Source organism: Engystomops pustulosus, chromosome 1, assembly GCF_040894005.1.
Source record: "Engystomops pustulosus chromosome 1, aEngPut4.maternal, whole genome shotgun sequence".
In the NCBI taxonomy this organism is placed as follows: Eukaryota; Metazoa; Chordata; class Amphibia; order Anura; family Leptodactylidae; genus Engystomops; species Engystomops pustulosus.
The window spans coordinates 243,813,070-243,832,978 of record NC_092411.1 but is presented as its reverse complement, the minus strand read 5'-3'; the positions used below and the strand labels follow the sequence as shown (position 1 = coordinate 243,832,978).

The following is a 19,909-nucleotide window of genomic DNA, read 5'->3' as shown; positions in this document are numbered from 1 at the left end:
TATTTGTAACATTTTCTCTATTGTACTTGTTTTTGGTATAGAAACCTGTGTGATGCTATAGAAATAAAGAAGAATAGGAAGAATTTGAAAAATTGCTTCTATCAGCAACCAATTTCCAGTGTAGTAACATGCCTACCTGCGAGTCTTACACTACCCCTAAGCTACAAGTTGCTAAAACTTTGTGGAATACTATACCTTGCTGAACTGCAAAATGAGTGACAAGATATGTAGGGCTTTAGTCATAATTTGTCATACATGCCATCACTTAGGTGTGTAAAGGTAATTGACAACTATGTAATGTTATAGATTCTATAGACTAAACTAGTGATATCTTAATACATTCTGTGAATTCTAAACAATGAAGAATAAACTAGTTTTTAACCATTAGTCAGGCATGGCATATCACAGCTTCTGAGAAAACACTTCTGAGTGATTAGTAAAACATGAAATAGGATAACGCCTATCATTATTTTACTTTCATCCAATCAGATGGCGCACTCTGAGTAGAATTTTCAGATCAATGTATTAAAGGTCTAAAACACAACGCGTTGGAGGAAATGCCTTGGAGGACCCACATTGTATCTCTGGCATAGTCTTTGGCTACTTGATAAAGAGGTTTTTAACCCCGAAACGTGTTGTGTTTTAGAGCTTTAATAAATTGATCTGGAAAATTCTACTCTGAGTGCGCCACCTGATTGGATCACAAATATAGACCACTTCCCACAAATCCTGAGTAGTGCTGCCACACCACACAGGAGATTTCCACCGGGAGGCAGCACCGGACCGTTTGCTACCCAACTCCTAATACTTCATAGCGTTGTGCCTATCCTAGCACAACCCCATACGGTGAGCTTAATATTCACCCTCACTCCAAAACTATATCTAAAGGTGTGACACTGTTAGCGCTTTTCCCTTGTCCTTTCTTGCCACACTCTATCACATTATTTTACGTTGGCAGGGCTGCCACTAGGAAGTTTTGGGCCCCTAACTGGAAAATTGTGTGGGCCCCGAACAGAATAATAATCCAGCCCTGTGTGCATAGTGAGTTCTCTGCACATGGGAAGATAGGAGAGTTTTCTGTGACTTGGGGCCCCTTCCTCCTCCTTGGGGCCCCCAGAACACAGTCACACTACACACCCCCTGATGGCAGCCCTGTACGTTGGTGTCTGTGGAGTGAATGGTGCAGACATAGATAGTAAGGCAGTGGTTCTCAACCTGTGGGTCGGGACCCCAGCGGGGGTCGAACGGCCGAAACTGGGGGTCGCCTAAAGCCATCGGAGCCGAAATTTTACTGTGTTTTTACTGCGAGTTGCATGGTTTGGGGTCACCACAGCATGAGGAACTGTATTGCGGGGTCACAGCATTAGAAAGGTTGAGAACCACTGTAGTAAGGTGTGACATCCATTGACCACTATCTGTCAGTCATTGAACATCTCTCCGGTACAATGTGAGCAGAGCCATCATCCCTGTGTTCCATTGGGTAGTTTGGTCGGGAAGACGGATTCTACCATGACACTTTTATGGCATTTGTACAGTACTAGGAATGTACCAGCCCCCATCCCTCCTCCCGCAGACCTTATTAATACGCGGTCATACAATCGCCACACTTACGGGTCTTATTTATTTATTATTCTGCTTTTCTCCCTTCTCCTTTTTCAAAACAAACATTTTCTTTCCTCCTTGGAGAGGGGCCGGACTATCCTAAAAATACACAGCTTTGTATGTAAATAGACGAGAGCTGATTATAGGCTGGGACTTGAGCCAAGGGTTTTTGAGAGAGCCTCAGGGTGTTTTACATTTAAAATGTGATGCCTGACAGGATCAGTGTGTCTGTCTTAACCCTGTCGTGGAATGGCATTGATCTTTTGGTGGGAATGACACAACCCAGGCAGCACTATAATTCTGGTTGGTAGTATAAAACCCAACCCCCCTTCATAGAAAACACAGAATTTGGGGGGATGTTGTGTGATTATGACGCTACGAGGTTGACTTTGCAAGGTGAAAGGGTTAAGATTAACCTCCTTGATTAGCATGAGACTGGGTTGGCTGTCTTGCTTCCTGCCCTTCAATAGCTTTTCACTGCATTCAAAGGCACGGAGCCATTCATCGGAGGACAGAGCGAGCCTTGCAGAGCCGGGAATAGGAACTGTCCGGGTTCTGATTGTATCGTGGATCGCTATAAGATTGGACGAGCGGCCTGCAGATGAGAGCGATACATGATGGAATATGAGCAGTGGCAGGAAAAGGCTACGGGTGCAGCAGGAGAAGGGGAGAGACACTGATCGCCAATCCCAGGATCATCACTGTGGGGTATATGATGCCATGGGGGCTTCTGCACGCCCAGTGAATGAATATTGTCCCTCGATTACTGCAATGCCGATCTAGATTGCCTCATTGAGCCTGATAGGTGAAGAAGAGGAGGGGAAAAAAATCTACTTTTGTCGTCAGTCGTCATCGCCTCCTCATTTTAATGCCACAACTATCGGGATATTGACGTTGGGTTTTTTTTGTTCCTGGTTGCAAGTCTTCAGGTTGAAACCAAATTCTGTGTGTGTGTTTTTTTTTTCCCCCTGTGTTCTTTTGTGTTGTGCCTCACAGTTGGCTAAGCAGAGCCCTATGCTGAATCAAGCTATTGTTTGGGATCTCCGAGCTTTCACGCTACAAATCTCTGCTCACTCCCCCTCCCCTTCTTTGGCTGAGAAGCCACATAATAATGTGCCTTTCCTCCACATGAATCTGGAAGCTATAAGCTGGATTGATTGCAAATGAAGTGTAATGCATTGTGGGACGTGTGTAAAAAAAAAAAAAAAAATTGGATCATTCGGAAGGAGAGAGAAAACCAACGGACCCGCAGCTGTGGCTTCCCCTAGAAGAGGCAGCAGCAAAATGTGTGCAGCCCGGGCTCAAGCTGTGGGCTTAAGGCTTTGATTGGGAAAAAAAAGGGACCAGCGGTGAGGCCTGTGTCATGCAGCTGGACTATTAGGCTTCAGGTAGCCTCACCATGAAGAAGACTCGGAGTACAACCTTACGCCGGGCATGGCCTAGTGCTGATTTCTCTGACCGGGCCTCAGACCGCATGAGGTCCCGGAGTGAGAAGGACTATCGCCTGCACAAACACTTCCCACCAGCTTTTATTTCCCAGGCATCACGAGGCTATATGACATCAGGTTTGTCCAAATTCTCCTACATTCATCCTGTGCTTCATATCAGCTCATTGCAAATGCTTGTTTTTATATATTCATGGTCTTTATATTCATTGCATGACATAAATAATACATCAGAAACCAGAGCTGTCTGTGTATTATCAGTGTAGAATGTATACGATGTATAGAATGTATACAATGTATAGATAGATCTATTTACATAGGGATGTGAATTGTGTGTATATATATATTTAGCTGCTTGTGTCTACATCCACCATTTTGTACATCACTAACATTCAATGTTAGGCCTCTCCAATATGGTGTTATTTGGCAAATAATGTATGCAGCACATCTAGATCTCCGGCTGAGAAGCTGCCCTGGTCACATATATACAAGAGCCCCCACTACTAACCCTATTTTGATACAATTTGGTTAATATTTGGAGCTGCTTACTCAGCAATATCAATATAATGGCATGGGGGATAGCTGCAGATATTTCATTATGGCCATTATAGATAATAGGTCGACCCTCGTAGACCGGACCGATTATTTATTTATTCCCCCCCCCCCCCCTCGTTTACAGGAATGGTGCAGTCATAGTCTTAATTATAAACAATAGCCATAGATGAAATCCCTTTTATGTATAGGGGGGATATAGTTTTCTAACATTGCAGTGTTCCGGTACGATGCGGTGGATAAATACTGGTTTAATTTACAGAGGGAGAAGAGGCATGCTTAAGCAATGACCAAAATCTATTTAAAGACTGCTGCGTAATCTCAATGCAAAGCAGCTCTGGGCTGCAGAAAAGGATGGAGCTTCAGCTCCCCTCTCCTCAGCTATATTCTCATCAATCTGAACAGATCCTTCCAAATTCTATTTTAGCAGGCCCAATCCCTTGACAAATCTCTATTTTACCTAGGTAGTGGAACGTGTGTCCTTACAGGTTATCTGCTTATGTATACGGCTAAGACTCCAGATCAGCAAGCATTCGTGTATATCTGGCTGTACTGATGTCATAGCTGTTGGTTAGGTCTTCCTCATTTATTTTAGAGAACCCTTCAGTATATGAGATTATCCTCCTCCGCGCCTTAAGACGACACTTATACGTTGCATATTTATTATTTTACCAAATATTCTTTTCTTAGAGTAAATGTATTACATGTTACTAATGTGACGGAGGCTATAGTATCGTCAATGTCTATGTTGGGTTTTACAAGGCCTAGGCTGATTCCACTAGTGAAATGAATGGCATCATCCGTATACACCTTGTAAGGCTCGTTCATTGTCTCATAAGGATATAAATAATGTGGGAACATCTTGGGCCTGCAGTGCATCCTGCTGTAACGTATCCTCCTCCACTGACATCACAGCTTTCTCTAGTCACCGTGTCTATTGATCTCTGATAACCTCAGCATACTAGTATTGTAATGGGGGGGGAGGGGGGGGTTATAGCCGGCTTAGCCATAAGAATTGCATTTGGATTGCAGTTGTTTCATAGAAGAGTTATTTTTATTGATGATGTGTAGCATTCAGGCTTTCCTGACTACCAAGCTTTCCGAGGCCTTCCTGTATCTTCTCTAAACCATCAGTATTACATACATTTAAATATGGCTGCCAGTGCATCAGTAGAAAGACACAACTTCATCTCGGTGTGACGTGGCTTTCTCTTGACCACTGGAGTGAGCCTGACTCAGCTATATTGAAAAATGGTGTTTAATTATCATATTGGTTAAAAAGAGGGGGGCTACCATTGTGAGTGGCATCCAGGGACCCCTGCTTCACCTACTTTATAAGCATCATCCTTGTACATGTAACAAGATGATAAGTGGCCAGTGTATTACTCTTTCATGGGAAATCCTCTACATGTATTATATTAGTTAGATGAATAGGGCTTATAGATATACAGGCGGTCCCCTACTTAAGAACACCCGACTTACATAGACCTTTAGTTATGAACGGACCTCTGGATATTAGTAATTTTCTGTACTTTAGTCTTAGGCTACAATAAACGTCTATAACAGTTATCAAATATGTGTACAATTAATCTTTATTGATAATCCTGGTTGTGATGACAACCCAACATTTTAAAATCCAATTGTCACAGAGGCGAAAAAACATTGGTTGGGGTTACAATTATAAAATATACAGTTCTGACTTGCGTACAAATTCAACTTAAGAACAAACCTACAGTTGTAAGTCACCCAGGGACTGCACATATATATATCTATATCTGGTTTCTATGTCTGTTTGTAATACTTTGCTGCGTGTATAATACTTTGCTGGTACGTGTGTAATGGATGTTTACATGTAAATGTATAGGCGTGCTTGACTCTCTTGTGTAAAGTGTTGAGTTGTGATAGCTGATGTGTCTCTAAGAGATCATATAACAGTTTGGGTTACGTCTTGACGTTGAAATGGGAAACCGCCTTGTGTCCTCTCAATGGACCGTCACATAGTGATCTGTAAAAAGAGAAAAGAAGGCGACCAGAGTAAGGGAACATTGCCAGTATCGCTTTATGTGAAGGGTTTACAATGTTGGGTTTTCTTTGGCTGACATCAACCTCCTCACTCTACAAATAAGAGACACTGTATTATTTTATTTCTGTGAGCTTATATGTCATCTTGCCAACATTGTAACTTAAAGGGGTTGTCCACTTTCAGCAAATAATTGATATCGTTTGTGTAAGAAAAAGTTATACAATTCTCTAATATGCAGTTTTCTAGATCTCTGCTTGCTGTCCTTCCATAGAAAGATTCTATGTTCACTTCTAGTGGGTAGAAATCTGTCCATGGTCTTGTGATGGACCCGCAGGTACATGAGAGTAATCTGAGCCATGTGATACTAATGGCTTGTGCACCTGCGTGTCCATCACATAACCATGGACAGATTCATATCCACTGGAAGCAAAGATAGAAGGACAAGAAGCAGAGCTCTAGAAAACCATAATACATTGATACAAAAAAGTTTACTGGAAAATTGTATAACGTTTCCTTTCACAAACCATATCAATTATTTTCTGGAAAGTGGACAACCCCTTTAAGTGATCTTGGATTGCCATATTTGGTTGTGCTCCTTCCCGAAATGCAAATGTATCTGCAGTAGTGACATAATTGTCAGGAATCGTGACTGTGTTTGCTGACTTACAGATTTACAATTTAACATTCTATCCACCTTTACTGTGGATTACATGAATGTTTTAATTCAAATAATATCTTAAAAATACATTTGTTTTTTCATAGTAGGATCTACCCAATCTTTTGGCTCTTGCAGCATCTTTACCTGGAGAGGGAATTTTCTTAAGCCTTAAAATCAGTACTTTCCTTTACCCAACCATATTGCACAATTTGGCTTTATAGCTCTTTCAAGACCAAATGCAATGCAGTGCAAGTAGCCAGTTCTAGAAACTAAAAGGGAAGACATTTTGGAAAATAGAATTTCACTATTGCCCTTTACATATTTTAAGTTTCTTTTTCACTTTGCCCCCAAATATGTTACATATCTACATTACATCTGCTCCATCCTCCAGACTTACTCCTTTTGGATCAGATACGTTTTTCTTACTACTAATGTCACAATAATCCACTTACAAAAAGTTGGGCATAGTTTGGCTTCTTGTTACCCACAGACAGTATTTCTCCACCATATTAACACCTAGTGTTCTGGCTTTTAGGATCAACCTTTAAGTCAAAACAAGTTGGCCATAGCTTTCATGGACCATATATTTGGTATTCCAGCATATGTAGTCCATTCTTTGTATCATTAAGTCCTGTTGTGACCATAGACATTGCTAGGATGCTGTACACAATGCACGTTTGAGTGATGACAGTGTCCTCAGGTGTGTGGACAATAGGCAAGCAGGGGCTTATTGACTCCCATGGCACAAACTACTTTACATCTGGTTGGAGTGTAACAAAGAACCTTAAAACAGCAGATTTACAGAAAATGAGTTTGTTAATCTATTGAAGGGAAATGCAAATACATTCTTATGGTCAGGCTTGTTAGGGAACAATGGCTACTAATTAGTGGGATGTGGTTATAAGTTTATTAGGAGCCAAGTCTAAAAAAAAAAAAGGAAGTCAATTAGCTGTTGGTAATCTGCATAATATCAACTTGAAACACCTGTCGGCAAAAATTTCTAAAGTAAAAGTTGTAATGTAGTAAATAGTAGTATAGTATATAGTAGGGGTGGACCCTCCAAAATAGTCATCTCTGGGTAATCCATTGTGCAAAACTCTACTGTGGATGGCAGAGCACGTAGTCGATGGTTCCCTGCCCTGCTTTCCCTGCAAAGAGGTTGTCCAAGGTCTATTATTTATTTTTGACTCCCAAACATTACGGAAGGTAGTAACATAATGAAGTGTACTCTTTTTACCTCTTTTGATCACGTTCTGCACCTGTCGCCCGGTCCCTGGTCTGCTGTGGCCACAGTCTTAGCCAGAGCCGGGAGCTGTTTTTGTTGAATTGATGGGGGAAACAGATGTAAGTGCACTTTATTATGTTACTATCTAGCATTTGGTAATAAAATATAAAAAATATATATATAACAACCCCTTTAAACTGTATTGACATCCTGAAGTTAGGAGCCCTAAGCAGTTGCATTGGTTACTTTATGGTTAAATCTGCCCCTGAGTATGTGGTGTATGTTGCAGTCAGTCAGGAAGGATTGTTTGAGCCGCATTAGTCCAAAAAGAAATAAATGATAATACTAGTCTGAGTTTGCCCTATTATTTTCCCAATTATTTACCTCTCTGCACAAGGCCAGTGTCTCCCTCACTTGGATGAACAATCCCAAGGACGAGTGAGTGGCCGTAATCAAAACATCACTTCTCGAAGTCTACTTTGTTTTTCATACGTTTTTCCATCATTTATTAAAAACATTTGACCAAGTCCTTTCCCTGTACTATGCTTATGTGTAGTATGTAAACATGTGACCACCTCACTCCATCACTGGTGGTAGTGATGACACCACAAAGACATAGTGCTGCCAGCTGTGATTGGCTGCGGTGGTCACATGTCCTTTTGACACAATGGGGCAGATTTATCAAGCTGTCTGAAAGGCAGAATATTTCTAGTTGTCCATGGCAACCAATCACAGCTCAGCTTTCATTTTACCAGTTCTCATGAATATTATGAAGGGGAGCTGTGATTGGTTAATGGCCAACTAGAAATATTCTGACTTTCAGACAGCTTGATAAATCTGCCCCAATATTGATGGTGGCATATTCATGAGGATAAACATTAATTTAATGTAATTAATTGTCATTTACCCGTATTTTCCGGGCCATTAGGCGCACCGGAATATAAGGCGCAACAGTCCGATGCGCCTTATATATGTAATAATTCCATATATAAGGCGCATTGGACTATAAGGCGCAGGGTCGGGGGCGTGGCGGAGGTCCGGGGGCGGAGCGGAGACCCGACGGGACGCGACGCCGAGAAGAGACGCGGCGACGCGGGGAAGGTGAGTGGGGAAGGTGAGGGGGAGTTGGAGGAGGGCAGCGGACCATACTTACATAGGTCCCCGCTACCGGAGACAGCAGATCTCCAGCGGGAACTGCAGACCACCGCGTGGTCTGCAGTTCCCGCTGGAGATCTGCTGTCTCCGGTAGCGGGGACCTATGTAAGTATGGTCCGCTGCCCTCATATAGGGCGCACCGGACTATAAGGCGCACTTTGGATTTCCAAGGAAATCCAAGGCTTTTAAGTGCGCCTTATAGTCCGGAAAATACGGTATATAGCATGGAATGGCTTTATCTTTTTTTTAAGATCTCAACAATTATATCCTGGTGTAACAGCACAAAACAGATAAAAAAAAATCTATGACTGAATAGAAAGTGATAATTTTTACCTAAGAATCTTATTATTGTGTCTTGTAAATGTTTCTTGTCCAACTTTTCTGGTTAAGACATAATTTGAAAGGTATATAAGTGCTGTAATTGTAATAATGTTAATGAGCACCCAACACTTAAAAGTTTGTAAGACGGCTAATTTTTAGTAGTTAAATAATTGTTGAAATATAAAAATCCAACAGAACATTCTAGAATCCACCAGCATTAATTAAATTAAGTTTGAAATAAACACAACATTAAACCATCACTTAGGTTTTTCTTATCAAGGGAGTCGTTGTATGTTATGGTTAAAAAAAAATCCATTGTTTGTTTTTAGATTCAGGTGGATCATAGATTGTTTTGTAGTCGAGAAGGTCCGGAATTGGAGACTTGTCATTCACCCACAATTTGTGATATATACCCAAATTCAGTATTCAAATAGACATGTTGGTATTATACAGTTGTGTTTTATAGTAGTTATTTTGTAAGGGAAAATTGCCACACAGTTGTTATTGTATTGACATTGTCACATAGTTTAAATAGTCTGATTTATCTATGCAATAGTTTTAAGTAGAATCCGTGATGCTTTATGTTTGGGATACAATCAGTGGGGAGATTTATCAGAAGTGTCTAAGGGCAGAACTGTTCTAGTTGCCCATGGAATCCAATCAGGCCTCAACTGTTTATAACATTGAAACTGATCTCTGATTGGTTACAATGGGCAACTTGAACATTTTGACACTTTTGATCAATCTCCCCCATTGTCCTTGTTTACAAGTCTACCCAAGTAGCTTGTTATTGTCCATGAAGGAAAGTGTTATATTTGTGTACTGTAAGAGAAATCAGGCAGCAGTATTTGACGATTTAGATCACACCCATGTTTATCTGGTCACTGGTTATGTCTATTGACTTCCCCTAAAAGGTTAAATAGAGTCCAATGAGACTCCTGTCAAAAATAGATTAAAATACTAATTACGAAGTCTGAATATAACACGTTTCGGACTGTCTCCGAATATATATAATAATTACAAAAAAATGTACATTTATTTTTCTGACCACTGGAGGATAAGGCAGGCTACTCACATAGTCCAATCTCTTATTTTTTCTTTGCACTGTACGGTCTATGTTAATATAGTCTTACTTAAGAAACTTGCAGTATGTTAAGGAAAAGGCAGATGGAGGCAATCGTACTAGTTAAAAAAAACTTCAGGTTATCGAAGGTTGGCTGACGTAGCCTGAGCGCCCCAGGGTAATTTGGATACGTTTTATACCTATATATTTCCATGATCTCTGCATATAGACTTATAATAAAAGAAGTCATGAGGAATGATGTTCATTAGGAACTTCCTATAAGGACACATCTACCATCAATAAACTGATGGTAGATGTCCTTTAAGAGGACCTGGAAAGTGATTATAAATTTTGCCAAAAAAAAAATGCTTTCTTGTTAAACAGCTCTTTATATGGAGGCGAGTCCACCGCAGCAGGCAGTTTAGGAGAGAGGGATTCAATGAAATTGTTGTAAAGCAACCTGATCCTTATTTGTTCGCAGTGTGAAAAAATAAAGAGCAACTATCAGCATAAATTGACCCAATAAACCACTACCAGTACACCTTCCAGATCATGTTTCCTTCTTGGTCAAGCATGATGGCATCGTCCAGAGAATAAACTTTGGAGTTGTTGTATAAAGTCAAGCTCTGCTTTCCTCAGAATGCCCACTCTGGCTTTATTGATGGTCCTGCATCCAGGGACATCACAAACCGTCCCTCCTGAAGTCTAGTGTATGATGCCATGCGCAGCCAAGCTTGACTCTCCACCTCTGTGACTTTTTACGACCAATTTACTTCTCATTTCAAAGTTGATTCTCTGGGTGATGCCTCCATGTGGGGCCATGATCTTGAAGGTGTTAAGCTGCTACACCACATGGTAGTGATTTAGTTGGTCAGTTTCTGATGACAGGTTCCCTTTACGTCTGATTTATATAGTTCTGGATAAAGGTTCTAGAGGACTTGGTTCCAGATATAAGGATTTAATTGTAGCCTTGCTGTACTAGGGTATCTATTAGTTCACCCAAAATTGATGACTGGATGGATGGTCTAATTGTGGCAAGCTTTTATATTCAATGTGATATTAATTGTTTCCGTCCTTTTTCTGAAATATGGAACTTAGTAAACATATTAAGTCATTAGTCTTTAGAAATAGCTGAACTTTTATTAACTGTGGCCTATTTTTAGCTCCCACTCACATGAATTGTCAAGGATGTCATACTACGATGATACTATCATACAATGGTTTTGTTATTAAACATTGGATTCTAAGCTTTTAGGCAGACACACTTTTTGCATTAGAGAGTTAAACATCATGCTTAAAATCCAATATTTTCTTCTTTAATTTAACTCATAGATGACTGACATGTAGTAATTTGTCTGGGGTCACTCAGCCTGTCATCCAGACTTGGTTTTTATGCCTCTTCAGTGAACGTGTGAAATCAGAGTTTTACATGGAAGCTGTGCACACTCCTCAGTGCAAACAAGTCCTTGCTGTGTTATTGTCGCCCGCACAAACAGTGTAATGACATGTTGATGACATACAGCGTCTTTGTTTCTTTACCCAAGTAAGTTATTTGATCACTAAATCTGCTTGACAAGAGCAGTTAAAAAACAGTAATTTGGTCAATTTGGCTTAACAATGATATGGGAACACCATAAAATAGGTACTGTGCTTGAGCGCAATCTTGTTCATTTCGACTTAGAAGAAAAGGTTTCCAAAGAGCTCAAGTAGACTAAATGGATGATGAAAAAAAGTAATAAGGGCTTAAAATATCAGGGAAAAATGTTAAATGAGTACATTTTTTTTGTTAGATACGGCCACATTAATTTCAGTGGACAGTACGTCCAACCATGTACAGTAAAAAAGGATTGCCAAAGCCACAAACACAGTCAGGAATACGATGTGCTGCAAAAATGTGTGGCTCAGGCAGTCTGCACACACGGGGCCACGAAAAGCACAGCCATGTGTCATGTGTGCCATGAGGCTTTTGAAACAATGGGTAAATCACGTACATGTGCCTTAAACTGAAAAATTAAATCTTCAGGAGCTGGTGCTAGGGCGCTATGACTGCATTATGAGTGCGCTATGAATGAAGGGTGCAGATGAGTTGATTTTATTAAACACTCAAAATAAAGTCAGCTGGCTATTTAGAAATCTCACATAAATCATTAGGAAACTGCGGAGCCTCAGGCTCATTTGCAAATATTTTTTTTAAAGTTCCTTTCTGAGGAATCCAGGAGCCCCGGAACTAGCTAAAGACTGGGCCATCATCCCTGAAAGGTAATGAGCATGCATTAGAGCACAGACTACCCTACAATCTGGTGGTCCTTCAAATAAAAAAAAAAATTTAATAAAATCACGTTAACACAAAATTACTGGTTTCTTCCAGTTACAAAACTGGATTCTAAACCCATTTCCTTTACCTTAAACAGAATTGAAGGAGAACTGAGCTTCTGTATTCTGGGAAACCAACTTAAGCAGAGTTGGGGCCCAACAGAATGTAATTACTGACCAAGTCAAATAAGCCCGCTATGAACCCACTGTAACATGTGCTGCATAATGGATGGGATTTGCACAAATACCAGTGACATGTGGTGTAGATGTGGTTGTGACCCACAGACTTCAATCTTTGTAATGCAGCAATAAATTGACAGTAGCCATCCAGAAATGTCTGCAGAGTATATTCCAATGCAATATTGCTCTGTGAGGCTTCACGTTAAGGTGCACATGAACATATCAGCCTGGTATCTATTTTCCATGGAACGCTTATGAACAATAGTCCGTAGAGTGATTTTTCAACATGTTGTCTAGTTACTTCTATGACTTTTTGAAACATTTTTGTCTTTTGTGATAAGTCTCAGAAAGTAGTAGCAGAAACCAGACAATGGCAGACATGTATCTTAATGTTTTGTTGGGTGTATAATTGAGACTTTTGGTCTTATGTATGATCATGTCTTTTTTCTTGTGATAGATGTTAATTTTTTCCTGTCCTGGCATGTGCAACCTTTGCCTTTTTTGAGACTTTTTGTTGAAAATGTCTCAAATGAACCTGGACATAAACCATGTGAGGGGTTTATGTACAGGAGTGGATACTACTGTAAATTTTGTATTTGAGACCTTGGCTTGTATTTTTAAACTCTCTAGCCACACCCCAATGAGATGACAAAATATGAGGGTGCAGTCACACATGGCGTTTGGGATGAAGAAAAAACACTTTCTAAACAGCCAAAAGCATGGTAACATGTAAGATACATGCATTTTTGCAATGTAAACACCACATGTGAATGCAGTCTTAAAGCGTTTACATGTTAAAAAAGGGTCGGGGAAAAAAAAATCCTTCCTCTGCACCTGCCCTGGACCAGGTGGACATTTGCACCTAGAAAGTCTCAAAAGTAAGCCAAAAAACTGATACCGAAGTGTAAAGTCGCATTGAACATCTGGAAAACAAAAATACATAAGACACACTGAACAAGGTGCAGACCAAGGCGTACTTGAGAAACAACAGCAAAAGTTGCAAAAACAAAATAGTCACACAAAAGAATATAATAAGCAAAAAAAAAGATGCATGTCCCCCCATGTGGGGATAAATCCCCCCACCTCCCCCTATGAGTGATCCATGAAAATTAGATCGGTCACAAAGCTCATAAAAGTAACAGCCCTGGACATTGATCATTAAAAAGTATTTTGTGTTTAATGCAGCATGGTACCAAGTGGTTTTTTGACCATGAAAAAAGCTATGGGGGCACATTTACAAAGAATGGTTCAAACTGCACTAAGTTGGGTTTGCCTGTGTATAGTGCAGGGTGCGCCAGATTCAGGATTTCTGGTGCACGATCTTGATGAATCTGGCACTCGATGCACTTCCCCGACAGAGTGCAGCAACTTTCTTTTGGTGCGCCTTTAACATCCACCTACCAGATCTCTTCGGCACACAGCTACGAGGAGCTGCATGCCTTCGTCTGCGAAGCATGCCATCTGCGTGGGGCACAATTCTGTTGGACTTTGCATGTTAAATCGGTCCGTCTAAGGTCCGGAACGCCCCCTAATTTGTGTTGCATGATGCCTAGAACAGTTGCGCCACAAAAGGGTCGCGCGTAACACAATTGTGGTGCGGAGAGTACTAAAATACCTGCGCAAGTAGTTTACACCTAAAACAATGTGCAAAGTCCAATGGAAAACTGGTGCAGGGCCCTTGGTAAATGTGCCCCATTTTCTTTGAAAGGTTACATAGATATTAACAATTGGTCATTGTCTTCCATATCTGGCACACAATGGGGCAGATTTATCAAGCAGTCTGAAAGTCAGAATATTTCCAATTGCCCATGGCAACCAATCACAGCTCCCCTTTAAAATATTCATGAGCACTGGTGAAATGAAAGCTGAGCTGTGATTGGTTGCCATGGGCAACTGGAAATATTCTGACTTTCAGACTGCTTGATAAATCTGCCCCAATGTCTGATGAATTGGACAAAATATATTCACATACAAGCAACTAAAAAGATGTCAATTACGCCATAGAAACCATGTAAACCAAATGCTCGGTAAAATTGAAGACTTTTTGATTTATTTTTGGGCTTTGGCAGCTAAAAGTCTAAACAAAGCTTAGTGTAAATAGATGGATGGATATAGATAATAGAAAGTGCTTGGATAATGTGGCTGGTGGGGGATTGATTGATTGCAAAGAAAGTGCCATATACTCAGAGCAGGCGGACCTGTGACGGCTTCTCTTGTCAGGAGTTTTTCAGCAATGCAGTAAAAGTGCAGGCCAAGAATATTTCATCCAGGCGTTTGCAGAGTGAGCACCACAGCCACTTACCCTGTTTAAATGTTTGTTACCACTAATCCCAGAAGAAAAACTTGCATTTTTAATATGTCAGAAGCAAGAGATATCATTTTCACTGCAAGTAATAACCACCGGGCCGGTGTGTTTGCTCTGTGCTGAGCAACTGATGCAAAATACAAATGTTAACCATAACTCCCTAAGATCTGGCAGTGATGCGCAGCCGGCTTTTACGAGCCTATGAAAGAAATCGTAGACAAGGAGAGCAAACATTCCTGAGGCGTGTCGCCAGCAGTTACAAATGTCCAACTTGAATAATTAAAGTACATATCGCATTTATTCATGGCTTTAAAGTAAACACTGATACCGGTTTCTTATCTTTAGCAAACATCGTTGATCGAGTAGATAACGTTAAGGCTCCAGTGAAAGGAGATATGTTTGACTGTGGGAGAACCTCATCCTGGAGCAACATTTATTTTGGTGTTCATCCTATTTTCAGACTCGGTATTATATGGGTCAGCCAAGAGTATAAAGGAAACCTACCACCTATAAAGGTAGATCGGGTGGTAGGTGCATCTATTGGACGTCCCCGCAATCTTTTTATAACTTTTATTTCCCTAATATGCAGATTTTCTAAAGAGGCTGTTGGGGCGTGGAGTAGCCGGAGCTGAGGCTACACGGCGCTGCTACTCCACGCCCCAGTAGCCTCTTTGATCCACCTACCAGATCTCTTCGGCACACAGCTACGAGGAGCTGCATGCCTTCGTCTGCGAAGCATGCCATCTGCGCATGCGCAGAACAGCAGGCCCGCGGCTGCATGGACACTGATCTGAAGCCAGAGCTACTGCGCACACGGCATGATTCTCGGACGATGACGCACAGCTCCTCATAGCTGCGCTTTGAAGATATCTGGTAGGAGAATCAGAGGCTACTGGGGCATGAAGTAGCCGTGCCATGTAGCCTCAGCTCTGGCTACTCCACGCCCCAGTAGCCTCTTTAGAAAATCTGTATATTAGGGAAATAAAAGTTATAAAAAGATTGCAGGGACATGAGGATTAGCCCTTAAAAGGGCTATCCTCACGTCCAATAGATGCATCTACCACCCAATCTACCTTTATAGGTAGATCTGTGGTGGTAGGTTTCTTTTTAAGAAATTAAATTGGTTGTCCCACTGATGACTTTTACCCCTTCTCCACCAGATCAGGCATAGCATGTTCTATTAGAAGAACAGGGGTCCATAAATGTGTACAAGTACTGTAAATAGAGAAGTAGTGCTCATGCTTCAGCACCACTGCAATAAAATTCTATGAAAAGTGGTCTATGGCAGCTCTATTCTGTTTACATGGAAATTTCCTAATTGCAAAGGGTCCTTGCCCTCTACCCTATCCATGGGAGATAATTGTTATTAATGGTAAAATATATTTAAGTAATAAAATAAGAAAAAATACTGATAAAAATTATTTACATCTCACGTTAAAACTCTTTGGTGGTCCTCGCTGATCTTGTGTGTTCTCTGCATTGAGGTGCAAAACAGATGTATAATAATAATCTTTATAAAGCACAATCATATTCCATAACACATCACCCAAACTCCCCATGGAGCCTTGTATTTTAATGTATGCACATCTCCCCCCCCCCCCCTTTTCCTTTATGAAGACCTGTCACAACCCCCTACCTGTTACTCCCTACACCAACAATACCTTCTGGTAAGGGGGTATTCCCCATATTAGCTAAAAATAGCTGCCAGTGAGGCACTGTACCTTTTACTACAGACGTGTTTTTTTTATTTGCAAATTATATGCATATGACTCTTTTGTCCCTGGCGGCTAGTCCACCACACCCCCTTGTTTTGGCTGACAGCTCTGTTTCTTCTCGGGCACTGCCCTGACTCCTTGTTACTGATTGACAGGTCTCACAGCTAGGACATGCTGCTGTATGGAACTTCTATTTGGGGACCACCTGATTTTTTTTTTTTTTTTTTTTTACTCAGTGCCTTGCGTTACATTTATGTTGTGACCAAGTTGATGTCATCTAAGTTCTTTTCCCCCCTAAAATGTGCCATATTTTCCCCATGTATGTATCTGATCACATGAAATAACAGCATGCCTCTATTGACATCTACTTCTCCCCATCCTCTATGGAGGCATGTATTCTTTTAGATTTTTGTGTCAGATGTAAATAGAAATCCTATGCAATTTTTAGGATCTTCTGTCCAAACTTTTTTTCTTTAACCTTGTTGCTATGGCAGCTGACCCCGACACCTCTTAAACATTGTTAATTTGACATTGAGCTGCTCGCCAACGCAAAGCCTCCTCCTGCCATTGTCCTACCACAATACACAGTCCCAAGAGCAGATCTGTGCATTATTATCATCGTAAAGTCTTCTAGAACATATTCAACAAAGTTTCCCACGGATTTGCAGAACACTGTACTTTTCAAAATGGGAATATTAATAGTATCTAGACATCCAGACGTTCAGCCAGCAAGAAACAACCTTTTGTATTTATAACAAGCATATGTATTAGGACTGGTTCAGTCCAAGTGCAGATTGATATCATCTGTAAAGGAGAGAAAGAGAAATCTGAGAATTTCAACTGTGGGAGAAACATGAGACCGGTTTTCCGGCTATGGCTCTGGAATTCCAGATAGGTAACGCAGCAAGGAAATGACTATTATTATCATTATTAGGCTAGACATTCGGTTAAATATCACAAATAATGGCTTTGGTGACTTTTTTTTTTTTTGGTGATTTTTTTTTTACTCTTTTTTTTAAATTAAATGTTTTTCTGCCATATGAGCAAAAAAAAATCCCCAGATTTGTTTGACAGGTAAATATTTCACTATGACAAGGTGTTTACCTGGCAAGAAATGTAGAACATTAACTTTTGTTGTTTTCCACAGTAGTAGCGAGCCATTGTTCGGTTTGCTATACATCCAGGCAACTTTTTTTTTTTTTGAGTTGGGAGTTGTAAGTTTGGTAACTTTACTATGAGTTGGAAGGACTTGTATGATTGATAACCTTACTATGAGTTGGAAGGACTTGTATGATTGATAACCTTACTATGAGTTGGAAGGACTTGTATGATTGGTGACCTTACTATGAGTTAGAAGGACTTGTATCATTGGTGGTCTTGCTATGAGTTTGTAGGACATGTATGATTGGTGGTCTTGCTATGAGTTTGTAGGACATGTATGATGGGTGACCTTACTATGAGTTGGAAGGACTTGTATGATTGATAACCTTACTATGAGTTGGAAGGACTTGTATGATTGGTGGTCTTACTATGAGTTGGAAGGGCTTGTATGATTGGTGGTCTTACTATGAGTTGGAAGGACTTGTATGATTGGAGACCTTACTATGAGTTGGAAGGACTTGTTTGATTGGTGATCTTACTATGAGTTGGAAGGACTTGTATGATTGGTGGTCTTACTATGAGTTGGAAGGGCTTGTATGATTGGTGGTCTTACTATGAGTTGGAAGGACTTGTATGATTGGAGACCTTACTATGAGTTGGAAGGACTTGTTTGATTGGTGATCTTACTATGAGTTGGAAGGACTTGTATGATTGGTGGTCTTACTATGAGTTGGAAGGACTTGTATGATTGATAACCTTACTATGAGTTGGAAGGACTTGTATGATTGATAACCTTACTATGAGTTGGAAGGGCTTGTATGATTGATAACCTTACTATGAGTTGGAAGGACTTGTATGATTGGAGACCTTACTATGAGTTGGAAGGGCTTGTATGATTGGTGACCTTACTATGAGTTGGAAGGACTTGTATGATTGGAGACCTTACTATGAGTTTGTAGGACTTGTATGATTGGTGACCTTACTATGAGTTAAAAGGACTTGTATAATTGGACTTTGTTTTGTGAGGCAGAACCAAGCTTCAGCCGAGGTCATAAAAGATTGTTACCTCAAGTCATGGAGGAGAATCTTAGGAGATCTCCTCAAAAACCGAAATTCACTTTGCAAAATAAGTCATCGATCTAGTTGCAGCCGTTTTTTTTTACATTTTATTTTTAATGGACTATAGTTAGAAAAGGATCACAAAGTAAATCATTATTTTCTAGGACCTGTTCATTCATATTGTGGAAAATATCATGTATGTCTTTTTCCCATATGCATTTTCTTAGACAGTATTGAAGCAAAGCTCCAGGAATGTCATTTTTAGTTGCTCAAAGGTTTAATAGCCTATGCTATTCTGATTATAAAAATGCTTTTGTCAGCATTCTAAATACTAACACTACTTCATAAAACTTTATTTCGTATGACCTGGCTAACAGTAGCTTGTGGGGAGCTCTGCGCAAGGGACAGCTGCAGCAGCCTGTGCCTCAGTTTCCTTGATGCATTCTTACTCTCCTCCACACCTTCCCCTCCCTTCCCTGCCTGCTCGATGCACATCACAGGAAGCGGGGAGGGGTGCGGGAGCTGGAAAAGTGTGGAGGAGATTGTGACACAGCCTGCAGCTGCCTACCCCTGGGACTCCTGCTGCAGGTAGCCAGGTAATGTGAAATGAAGTTTTATAAAGTAGTGTCAGAATTCAGAATACTGACAAAGGCATTTCTAAAATCGGCATAGAATAGTCTATTGTAACCTTTCACCAGCTAAAAATAACATTCCTGGTGTCAGGTTTGCTTCAACATTATCCAAGACTGCCAAGAGACCAGAAGAGAAAAAATGAATAAGAATCAGTAAATGAAAATAGTTTTGTAGATAAAACTATTATTACTACTGATCTGAGAGTTGGTAATATGACTGAGAATTTGCAGAAAAACTTAAAGCGACCGATTTTTAAGTATATGCTTTTTTTCTACTATGCTGTAGATCTCTTAAATCTACGTAAAATACGGCAAACATTTTGCATAGGATGAAATCATATTTGCAGAATCCCACATTACAGCATATGTTTCCCATCTTGCATACCTCCCCAATCAACACTAGTATTTATACTTGGATGTTACACAGGTGGTACAGTGCATTAGAGAAGCAAAGTGAACTGTAAGTCTTATCAATGACACCAGGGAGCTCCTGGCTCAGGTAGCTGTACTGAGCCATCTCTGCTTCTTCTTCAGTAGCCACACAGTGAGACAGAAGGGTA

The 19,909-nt window shown here is 40.5% G+C and overlaps 1 protein-coding gene across 3 annotated transcripts in view; it reads left to right on the top strand.

The window, feature by feature from the left end:
• Positions 1-19,909, top strand: part of STOX2 (storkhead box 2) — a 142,066-nt gene that overhangs the window by 55,254 nt on the left and 66,903 nt on the right. Inside the window, exon 1 of one of the 3 annotated variants that reach the window (XM_072123152.1) lies at positions 1,826-3,167. The exons of the other annotated variants lie outside the window; for them this stretch is intronic. Within the exon in view, the coding sequence (XP_071979253.1) occupies positions 3,002-3,167 (166 nt within the window). The 5' untranslated portion in view covers positions 1,826-3,001. Of the gene's footprint in view, positions 1-1,825; positions 3,168-19,909 lie in introns of those variants that run through there. 3 annotated transcript variants of the gene reach the window in all.